Source organism: Hakea prostrata, chromosome 7, assembly GCF_041222555.1.
Source record: "Hakea prostrata isolate BN-2017 chromosome 7, UWA_Hpros_2, whole genome shotgun sequence".
Classification (NCBI taxonomy): Eukaryota; Viridiplantae; Streptophyta; class Magnoliopsida; order Proteales; family Proteaceae; genus Hakea; species Hakea prostrata.
The window spans coordinates 13,769,016-13,781,286 of NC_142606.1; the positions used below are offsets into that span (position 1 = coordinate 13,769,016).

The 12,271-nt window shown below is 36.0% G+C and overlaps 1 protein-coding gene across 1 annotated transcript; it reads right to left on the reverse strand.

Annotated features, from left to right (window-relative positions):
* Nucleotides 1-407: 407 nt before the first annotated feature.
* Nucleotides 408-5,499, reverse strand: LOC149009964 (uncharacterized). The gene is made up of 4 exons (XM_089163578.1): nucleotides 4,736-5,499; nucleotides 3,187-3,342; nucleotides 2,394-3,077; nucleotides 408-1,927 (listed from the first exon to the last, which is right to left on the reverse strand). Exons 1-4 carry the CDS (start codon nucleotides 5,084-5,086, stop codon nucleotides 695-697), a joined length of 2,424 nt encoding a protein of 807 aa, XP_089019704.1. The 5' UTR covers nucleotides 5,087-5,499; the 3' UTR covers nucleotides 408-694.
* Nucleotides 5,500-12,271: the final 6,772 nt, after the last annotated feature.

A 12,271-nucleotide genomic window follows, 5' to 3' on the forward strand; every position in this document is an offset into this window, starting at 1 on the left:
AAGAACCCAATTGGCAGGCCATATCATAGCAGCATAGCTGTCGCTCACGGGCATATCTCTCACTCTAACATCCACAAAATCTCCAGCAACCTACCTGTAAAAGTGAACTTCGTTGAAACTTGACTGAAAGCCACCTAACCAGTTACCCACCCAACACATACGTGTGGTCCCTCCCTTCCATCTCACACCAACAACAGTGTATTCCCAGTCAATAGAATCGCTTTTACAAATTTAATAGCCAAAACCAACCACAATGAATAGCGAAGAAGACATACAAACCCTCAAATCACCTTAAAAAGTTCTTTTTTCTATCTAATTTAAAATTGGAAAGGAAAAGTTTAATAGATACCCGCAAGTTACATATGGAAGTTAACACAAACACCCCCCCCCCCCCAAAAAAAAAAAAAAAAAAAGAGTAAATCAAAAAGCATTTACAGACCCCAACAAAAACGACCAACCCAAGAAGGAAAATTGACTAAATACACGATGATGCATAAAGATGCTCCGTTCCCTGCCTTCCACAGCGGAGAGCTGCCTCTCTAAACGTCAATGGGCTCTCTTCGTTTATTAACCCATGCACTTCTGCAGGACTCAAACCTAACCTACTCTTTATGTGAAGTTAGAATAATCACACTTACAATTTGTACACTCCAACCAAACCCCCCCCCCCCCTTTTCTTCCTGGCAATTCTTTCCTAACAAGCTGCAACTGCAACTGCAACTGCCATTGGGGTGGCTATAGTTGGTGCAGCATCTGCTGCTGGTGCTTCTGGTTGTAGGATCACAGGCTCTGGCTCAGAATTCCATATGGGGTCCTGCTCTGTCTCAGGCTTGCATATGGGCTCGTGCTCAGGTTCAGGCTCTGCATCAGGCTCAGGCTCAGAATCTAGTGTTGGCTGTAGAAACTCAGTGTAGTGAAATTCAATCTGAAGTCGATGATGAAGAGGTGTTGATGCCATAAAACCTTTCTTGATATCCACCTGCAGTTCCCTTAAAGGAATGGCAGCCAAGAAGTTCTTGATGTATTCCTTGCATGACTCCTTCCCACTGCACACAACCTCATCTTCCCCTTCACTGGATTTTGATTCCTCTGGGTTAAAAACTAAAGGCCCAGCAGCTGCATCGTCCTTGAAGTCATTCTGCTGGACCTGATGATTTGCAGATTCAGCGACTGCTATTGCTTTCTGCTGATCCCCAGCGGGTTTTCCCTCCAACTGTGCCTCCTTAGGCAATTTGTGGATTGTTGTGTCTTTGTCAAATTTTAGAATATATGCCTCTTTACATCCCTCATAGAGCCTTTCCCCTAATGTGTCAACAATATAGTAAGCATCTGGCTCAACCTTGAGGACAAAGAAGTGGTCATTCCAGCTGACAATGTAAACCTGGGGATCACCGTTGCTGGGGCAATTAGATCCAGCATGGCTGATCTCATCCCAAATGTTGTCAAAAGACATAGCACCATGCAAGAAGTCAAAACGACCATCTTCCATCCCATCTGGATGGAAGAACCCAACAAAAGACTTCTGAGGGACAACAGTCAGAGGCCGGATCTTGGCCTGGAGGACTGTCTCAAGATCAAAGTGCTTGTCAGGGAACCGCTCCCTATAGCTCTCATTCTCACAGAGGTTTCTCCACTCTAAGGAACCTTCTCTGATCAGGCTGTCAAACTGAGACTTAATAGGCATGTCATCTCGGTTGTTCTGAAACCAGTCAGCGATCACAGCAACCAGGGCAGTGCATGCGCTTTCTCCTGCAGCCCGCCCACTTCTCTGATCAATTGAAGCATAGAAAACCCCAGTCTTGAGCTTCATGTGACCATCACGGCTTATTATCTCCTTGTGCTCCCAGCTACCCACTGCAAAATTGTCATCCCCAAATTCAGACACTGATGACCCATTCACATTTGAATCCCCATCTGCCTTGGACCACTGTCAAGAAGAATGGAATATTCAACTTTTAGAACCTCAGGTATTAGAAGAAGCATGTGCTAGATAGTAAGTAATGGCACAAGAAAGAAACACACAAGATATATCCATGCTAGATTGCAGAAGAAAACCGTATTTGCTAAGCATGCAACAAAACTGCAACTAATGTCATTAATGCCAATTTTTCTCATATCATGAAATGTTGAGATCACCATTCATTCCTTTTCAACAAGATCATCACACAATTAAATTCCAAGGTTCAGCCAATTTTTAGGACCACAGCAAAAGCAGTCACAATAATGATTTTAAAGATCCCCAGAATTAAAAATCAGAATTGTACGATGGTGCCGTAAACCATTAAAGGCCAGTGACTCTCTCGCACCTTCCCTTCCCTAGAACTTTACCTTGATCCTGGCTGGGAACTAATCCAAGGGGAAAAAGTAAAGAAAAAAGTGAGATAGGACCTTACCCCTTGATTGGACTCATCAGATGAACTGAGCTGCCGACGATCAAAATCAATGTCATCCCCACCTTCCTCTGCATTGGCTTTCTTCAAAAGTGGCTCCCCCTTTGATTTAGGAGATCTGAAGCTCAGTTTTCTTTTTCCCCAAGGCAAGATGCTCCTCTTTGAACTTTGCAGTAGAGACTGCTGCGAGATTGATGCCATTGACTCCAAATTCAAGGATCCCACATCAGATTTGCGGTTGCTGTAGTAAATCCAGTCCCCATTCTCTTCACTGATTTTCATCTCGGAGTAAAATGATCCTCCAACACAGTTTGCATGGGCAAGTGTACCATAACTGAATGATTTCCTAAAACTAGAAGTCACCTTCTCATCCTCCAGTTCTCCGTCATCATAGTCATCTGGTGAGTCTGTGTCATAAGGATATGGACACTCACCATCCTCACTTCTCGGGGAGAATTTGCCCTCACTACCCTCTTCTTCACTGCTTGTCTTCTTAGCTTTTCGAGTAGACACATATTCAGTAAGTATTTTTACCTTTCGCAGTCCTGCTTTAAGTGCAGAAACTTCATCTTTCTCTGTTGAAACAGCTTCTCCTGGTGGGGGTGACTGTGGAAGAGAAACTATTGATCTCTGAATCGTCTCACCATGCTCCTGGGTGGCTCGTAATTCCAATAAACTAAGAGATATCTGCAAAGAGGACAAAGGTCAATTCAAACAAATCTAGGACCTCACAAAAGGAAATGCAAATAAAGGAAATTGAAACAATAATAGATGCTGAAACATACTAAACACTTACACAGATGACAGGACGAAGCTCAGTACCACCACCAGGCTGAATGAGAGGGATATTAACTTCAAGGTCCTTCCCTTCAGCAGCAGAAGCAAATTCTGCAACGTTTAGAGTTGCTGTTCCAACAACAGAGACCTTATTCTTTTGTCCTTGTTTTGAGATCTGATCAAGGGGCAAAATAAGAGTAAGTCCACATGCTAAAGAAAGTTAACTGGAGATTATTTCTACTCATGCATATAGAAAATACAATACTAAGATGCTAGATACTGCATCCAAGAATGTTCTCCTTTTTCTATTTGCAACTGGGCATTACTGAAAGCCTAAAAATTCTCAGAAAACTATCAATCAAAACTAAAGAAAGACAAAAACAACCACTACAGGAAAAGGGATGAAAACATGATCAACGCCCAGCATAAAAAAGGTCAATCTCAACTCTAGCAAAAACAAATATAAAGTTTTTGAAAAGCGATAGACAACAGCAGTTTTCAAGCAAATGACATGGAGAAGCATTAGAATTATCAGAAGAAAATAATTAAATAACACCTGCACAAGAAAATTATGCGGAACATCCAGCAGCATCCATACAACTTCAAAGCTGGCTACAATCTGGATAAAAACTTAAAAAATAAAAAGAAGGAGAAGAAGAAGAAGAAGCAAACAAGCATTGTGAGAAGGATCCCAAAAAGAACTATACTTCTGGGCACTAAAAGACTTGTTCTTTGTGAGAGAGAGAGAGAGAGAGAGAGAGAGAGGATTATGACTCCTGATTACTCCCAACCACGTCTACTCCAGGAAGGAAACCATAGGAAAGGACTGAAACCCAGCAACAATTCAATTTTCCATCAATCATCAAATCCCTGAGAACCCAGACCAACAAAATAGCAGAGAAAGAGAAATGAAGAAACTAAGATACTTAGCTCACAAGGAAAAATCAGCTTCCCAAGCGAAAAAACTTCAAACAAGAAGTCAAAGTTAGATCATCAACCTAAGAAAATGACCAGTTGCACTGAAACTCTAACAGTAACGTGTATACTAGACAGGTACGCCTTCCTCTTCCCACCCCTCGTTTTGTTGGTTGTTTTTTCCTCCCAAATCCCATAGCGGTGAGTCAAAAGCTTCAAACAATTCATTTTTCCAACAAAACTCAAAAGAATATTATCCTTCTAAGTTACCAATCAAATCGTCCATTTCCACAAGAAAAAAGTCAGAGAACGGCGAAATCTAAAAGAAGAAACTAGACAGTAAAAGAAGAGCAGAAAGAAATCACCCTCCTGTGATCCTGTTCTTTGGGTGTGAGAAATCAAGGTCAAAAAAGGGTTTATAGACCAAAAATAGGGAGGAATGAGATAAAATCCAGATAATAACTTTCATCCAAAACCAAACAGAAGATAGAAGTATTTATCTGCATTAAGAAGAACAAAGGCACGCCCCAGGAAGGAAGGAAGAAAAAAATTAAAAAGGAAACAACAACAACACTCAGAAACCTTAATTGACCCAGCAAACGATCAAGAGACTCGAATAGAGGGAGAGAAAAAAGGGAAAACCAGAAACTCACAACTAGAACGGTGAATGCAATTTCCCACAAATTGAAAGCGTTATCCTTTTGAGCAGTGAGGTTACAAATGGAAAGAAACTCCTCGTTCCAATGAACAAGGCCATCAGACTGCACGTCCTCCTCCTTGGTAAAGTTCCTCTTCACCGTCCTCCTCAGCGAACTCAGAGCGTTCTTCGAGCCTTTCCACTTTATCTCCACCACTAATCTTGGCACTTCCACCACCGAATCCTCTCCTTCCGCAGGAACAACCGGAAGAAGAAACCCTTCAAGCCTTCGGAGAACCAGCTTGACCTCAAATTTCTTTGAGGACGGAGGCGGCCATGGTCGCCATTTCATCATCTTAACCACCATTAACCCTCCGATCAAGATACCAGAACTCAGAATCCCCCAAGAAACACTCAAGCGAAATGAAACCCTAAAAAATCCCAAGATCTTCAAGAAACGAAGAGAAATCAAAGAACCCACAAACAACTTCCGAAGCACTCTAGACTGAAACTTGAGCAACAAACGAACAGTTCAGATCACCGCAAGATCGCCCAAAGTCCTCGGCGCCAAGAAAGGACTCCTCCTCTTACGGGTCTTCGGAAAAAAAAGATTCTAAAACAACACAATTCTCTAAAGATTCAACAACTATAATCTCTCTCTTCCTCTCTCTCTCTGTCTCTCTCTCTCTCAAGTCCCAACTACAATAAGATTATATATAACTTGTCTCTCTCCGTGTAGTTAATAATCCTCTCAACTGGTTGTTGTCTCGCTACATGCTCACTCTTTTCGAGTTCAGACTTCAGAGATACAAACCTGCCGAATATGCCCTTTATTTTTTTATAATTTTATTTATTTATTAATTTGTTGGAAAATTTGTCCCTGATGCATACACACGCACGCCACGACTCGAGTCGAGAGACGATGGATGGGGATGGGATTGTGGGCGACCCAGGTAATAACAGCCAATCAATTCGTTTTTTATATTTTATTTTTTATTTTTTATTTTTTATTTTTTTATTTTTTTATTTTTTTTTCACATACAAAAAACTTCATTCAAATAAACAAATCTGACTGTATCCTCTGCAGGAACACTATACAAATGATCAAGTCACTTGATGGTATTGTAAAAATTTTAATTCATTACCACCCATTATCTATTAAGAAGAAAACTTTCTAACTCATACAAAGAGATTCATGCTACTGTCAAATTTAAGAATAAAATCTTCGTTTATAAGAACATTGTAAAAATATAAAAATTCAAATCTTTTTTCTTTAACATTAAGTTTATTTTTAGACGATGTAGGTTGGAAAATTTTATCACCACGTGGATAAAACGTCACAGTTTGAAATTTCAACTTTAGTAAAAGTATTCACATTCACACCATAGAACAATACAAATGAATGTATTTATGTTGGCTGCAATTTTAGATTTAATTCAACCAGAAATGTAATCAAATTGATTGAATGATTAATTTGAACAATTCAAACACAAGTTGACCCTTGCCAACTTACTAATTAATTTGTTGGTTGTAAATTGTTTATAGGAAATTATTTTCTTAGTGACTTTAGCTACAAGCACGTCCTTACGTGTTCACACATATTGATAAACAGAGCTTTTCCTTTAGATTTTTATTTGGAAATTACTTGGATATAATTTATCATCCTAAAGAGTCAATGCTCAAATTATAATTTTTTGTACCAACAAAATTAATAATAATAATAATAATAAAAGGGTATGTTGAGCCATCCTTGATGGGTGCAACGTATAAAATGATTATACATTTTTATTGAGAAAAAAATAAGATATCATTATTTTAAGATCTTATATTTATTTTTCATTATAAACTTATGCAGGCTCAGGCCATGAAATGCAAGAGGGTCACTCTTATGTAATACTTAAGAGTGAATGGACCTTAATCCAATTATAACCACTACAATTAACGGTTATAAGTTAAAGATCTACGCATATCCGACCGTCTAAATGGTAAACGTTATGAAATGTTTAAAATCATGTTTATGAGGTTAGATGCTTCGAATAAAATATCTAGTTGAAAGGCAAAGAACAATTTTTTAAAATATTTTTTACTTTGCAACTCCTAAATCAATTGCATGATGAAGCCATCTTCATTCATTAAAGATGATATCTTTTGTTGTAATACCAATGCTTAAGCCCTAACCACAAGGTTGGGTGAAACTCCTAATAACAAAAGACTCAAGAGTCATGCCTATCTAGATTCATGCTTATGATAATTGCTAGGATATGATTCATTTTTAACGACAATAAATGAATCTCCTAATAATGACTAGGATATGATTCATTACCAAATAGGATATGATTCATTTTCAAGGACAATAAATGAATCTTCTAATATTGACTAGGATATGATTCATTACCAAATAGGATATGATTCATCTCCAATGACATAAAAGTCATTATAGATTATAGGAGATTTTAAATCTATGGAGTTATAATTCATAAAATTAACTGTTTAATTAACCTGAATTTATAGAATTTTCATTATGAGAAACTGTTTGATTGACGTGATTTTTGTGAATGTGTAAATATTTAGATTTCAGATTTCATCGCGTACCCAAATGTCTGCAGATTCACGATTTAGCGTAAAAAGATGAATCTATAGATTTCATGAATTCATAGATTTTTACAACCAAACGAGTAAATCTCGTATTCATGAATCCTGTAACAAAACAACTCTAAGGTCATTGAAGAATAAAGCCTTTTAAATATAAAATCAAAAGTAGATTTTCTTACATGTAGACTCTAAGTTATAAATTGATGGTTATTTATTTATTTCGTCATATCATGGTTTCTAGAAGCTCATAGTCTGTATTCCAAAAGATAAAATTAACTATTTGTATTCCTTTTAATCCAAATTGAAATATACTCATAAATCAGGTCATCATGGTCCTTATTTTATTAGGGCCTGTTTGGTTACATGAGTCTGGAGATTTCAAATATCTAGAGATTTCAAATCTATAGATTTCAAATCCATGGAGTTATAATTTATAAAATTAGGTGTTTGGTTGTAGAATGAAATCTGTGGATTCATCCTAAAAAACTATTTGATCGACGTGATTTTTGTTAATGTGCAAATGTATAGCTTTTTTGAAATCTCTGGATTTCACCCCTTACCCATAAATCTAAGGTGAATCTCTAGATTTCATGAATCTATAGATTTTTACAACCAAACGGGTATAATTCTCAGATTCATGAATCTAGAGATTTGAAATCTTTGGATTCATGAAACCAAACAGGCCCTTATGTTTTCGTTTCGTTTATCCACCTATCACTAAAACAAACAAAGCCTAATGAAAACAAAGTAATTACCAAACAACCATAAACACTGTTAAAAGTAAATATAAAAACTTGCGATTTTGTCAAGAGTGCGACATGATCCGTGGTGGTCATAGTTTTGTATTCACATTATTGTAACCAATTTCTCAATTAGCACACTGTTTTCATGCAAAACCCTTTTATTTGGATAATTAATTAAGGCAATAAAAGGCATAAACAAATCATCCATCAAAAGTTACTTTTGACATATGATTAATAATACAAAAGATCGACATTATAAGTTTTTTATTTGTTTATTTGTTAAAAATGTGTATATATTATTGATCTAAAACAAAGTCACGGGGAAGTTTACGCCAAAGAGAGTCAAAAAAGCAAAATCCATGACAGCAAAAGTTACTTTATTTAAATATTATTGTTCAACAACAGTAATTTGAATAAGTTCATAGATTTGAACTAACATTAAAAGATTTCTAATGGTTTTATTATTTTAAAATAACGGTGTTCTTTTTGAAATTTGTCGAGGAATCTGCGTAAATACTTGAACAGTTGTTGTAACTTGTAATCACAATACTTCTTCATAGCTGAAACGTATCAAAGGTATTTTCTTTAAAGTATTTAGACACCCAAAATTGTACAGTACGGATTATAATTGTGTCTTCATTTCAAGATCAGTCAGCCCAAACCTTTTAGGTTACATTTCAGAAATGTTACTTAAGGTGTAATCAGATTATGTTCACTACTTAACAGAACAACAATCGGGAGAGAGAGAGAAAAAAAAAAGAGGACGAGGAAGAAATTTAGTATATAGAATGACTCGAAAATAGGTTTATATAAAACCCCAAAGACTGTGGGTGAAAAAGTAAGATCATCTCTCTTTGTGAGGGTACCTATTCAGCTCAACTCCCTTTAGTAAGGTACCTGTCCAGTTGACCCCCTAAAGGAAAGTGCCTCTCTAATGACATTTTCATGTTTTCACCCAGCAGTGGGCTTTCCGGAATAGGGTCCATGACAAAATGGGCCTTCCGGATCAAGGCCTATGACCCACGACCCACGTCTCAAGTCCCAAATCATATAGAATTATTAATATTAATATATATCTATATAACCATGGCTGGGTCACAACAGGGTTTAGGCTTGATTTAAGCCGCACAAGGTTCGATCATTAACCCAAAGTAATATTACATAGGTCTTTACTATATATAAACGATATAATCAACTCCTCTCAATCCGATGTGGAGCTAAATAAAAACCATACGATAAAATACAAGATTAAAACATATATTTATATAGAAACATAAAATAATAATAATTAAGTTTTAAATATATTTACAATAGTTTCAAATCCAAAGGATATGCATTGAATGTTTTATAGATGTGAACGTGTTTCTAACACGATAGTGACAATTCTTATATAAAGACAATAAGACCAAGCATTGAGAACAATCTAATGACCAATTAAAGTCAAGGCTAAATTAAGTATGACTAACACCCAAAACGAGTTACTGTCAAAACGGAAGACAAATTTGAGCACACCAATGAGAAAGATCATTTTCAGGTAGATTAACCGATTCAAGTGGAATTATTGTGATGAGACATTGAGATATTTCATGAACATAACCACAATTGTTAATATTAGACAAAGTTTGAAATAGAAGACAACTATATATGGAACAGAGAAGTTGATATGAGGAGCAAAGGAGGATTTGATTTCTAGAGGTGGCCACGTATCTGCTTGGATAAGAGTTTTGATATCTTAGAAATGAAAGATCGTTTTTTGTCACATAAGAATCACATGACTAAAAGACATTTAGAAAACTTTCTCTTAAATGTTTTTTCTTTCTACATATTTAATGTTAAGAACCAAAATTACCATTCATTATTTTTCAAAGAAGTCCAAACGACTTTATTTGGTGAATCACTTCAAGCTTGGGAAGTTAATTTTCCTGATAAAACGGCAGAAAATAAAAATAAAAATAAAAAATTAAGAGAAAAAGAAAATAAAAAAATTCGTTTTTCTTTTGATCAAAACTCAAAATTTGTTATTCATACAAAGAAAGTTAGAATTGAAAAAAGAAGAAAAAACGAGAGAAAACCACACGCACGCCTTGTGTATTGTTTAGATTATTAACTTTTGAAGGAAAAAGATGACATCTTTTGGATTCATTTGATGCTTCAAAGAAATTGGGTTACAATATCTAACAAGAAAGTTGCACTCAAGAAAATAAAAAATAAAAATAAATAATTTATTACAAGAAAATGTGTTTTTATTCATAGTCACGTTTTTTAAAGGTAAGATTCATCTGCACTTTGATTACATCCTCAGGGGGAGAGACGTTGTTTGTAAGGGTCGAACCTACGATTTTTTCACTAATAAATATGGATCTCTACCACTCTACAAGACTACAACTCTATCAATCCTGCATTGACAGATAAAATAAGAATTCAATATTAAAAAAATTCTTTTTATCCATTATTTTTCTCTTTAATATTTTTATCAATAAAAGAGAGGTCAAGTACCGATATTTCACACCGGAAAACACATTTATTAGCTTTATAAAAATAAATAAGTTATCCTAATCAAGGAAGGTTCATGGAAGAGTATCGCCTCTTAGGATATCCTAAATTTTTACTACATGACAAATCAATAGGCTCTAATTTTTGGATAATCTATTAACGTATAAAGCAGTTTACCAAAAAAAAAATTCTAACTTATAAAGCTTTAGAACTAACCTGTTCATCTACATAACACCAATCTCTTTAGTCCTTTCCCTTCCTTTCCCTTGGATTGGTAGAAGAGCCAAGTTTTTCAACTCGAATGGTGTTGAGGGGACAAATGGACAAAGCAGTTGTAAACTTGTCTCTCATCATACCAACTGCTCTTCTCCTTACAGTTACTTCCTCACCAGTTTTCACAAATTTTAAATAATAAATTTTTAAGAGAAGTCTTCCATTTTGCTTTTTATTTTATTTATGTGGATAAAGAAAGCCTCACACCCTCCAATGTTGCCACCAAACCCTATCTTTGGACTAGTGATCATAACATGATTGGAAGAATACATATTTAAAATGATAGTGGGCGGCACCATTTCTTCACTCTTCTACTCTACAAACTACTACCCAAAAAAATTGAAGAACTCTACAAAGCACTTCTTTAACCATATGACCACCACTTCTGTTCTGGTTGATAGTTTTGTAATTTACATAAACTCCTCTGGCCTCAGAGAAAAGTTATGCAAATGATGAATTCAATAAGAAAATGATTCATATGGGTTTATATTGTTAATTATAAGTGTCTCACTCCCTCTTCTCAAGTGGGCTAATTTATGATAGTGAGTAGAGAAGCTATGAGAGCCACATAAACTCACATTTGATCATCTTTTTCTTACTTAGTTTAGTGTTTTGTACATAAGCAATAAGAATCCAAGGAACCCACTGCCGGCCTTCCACATCTCATCACCATATGCCTTTCACTTTCTGACTGGGGCATATTAGAAGTCTCCCCAAAAAGGGGAAAAATAAAGAAGAAACACACTCTGTTTTATCAGAACCATTGTTTAAACCCAAAACCCAAAATAATATTTACTAGTCATTCATCATCAGGTGGGACTTTACGGTAAGTTTAAAGCCAAAGCAATAAGAAGTCTTTCTTGGCCACAAATTTTGGTACCGATGTGAACAATGGGTCATCATGAGATATGATTCAGATTATAAAAACAAAAGAATGAACTAGTGCAATGGATGAAGAAATTAGCGCATGATGTGAGACACAGGAGTTGACAAATGTGGGAAAAGTGAGGGGGAGCTTTTCAAAGTGACACTGAGTGGCCCCTTAGCTAAATACCATTTTTCTTCCCCCCAATAGACAAAAAGAAGTATGATAGATTCAGATGAATAAATAGGTCAATCGCATCCAATAAAGGGTTAGTGGAATGGTTGAGAATCTAACTTCTCAATGGAGATGTTGTGTGTTCAACCTGTTCAACCCATGCCGATATCTTTATACCGAAAAAAAAATAATTAGTCCAATCATGCACGAGTCCTTTTGACAAACCCCTGTTCGGAAGAGTGGATTTCATTCATCATGAAGAGCTGGAAAACTAACAGAGTTTATCTTCCTAGCAGGAGTCCTTTCAAAACCAGACTAAACCAATTGCAAAAGGTAGACCTGAGCAATTATAAACGTTTTATTTATTTATGGGGAAAGTCGTTTCAACAATCTGGCATATGGATCTAGGGCA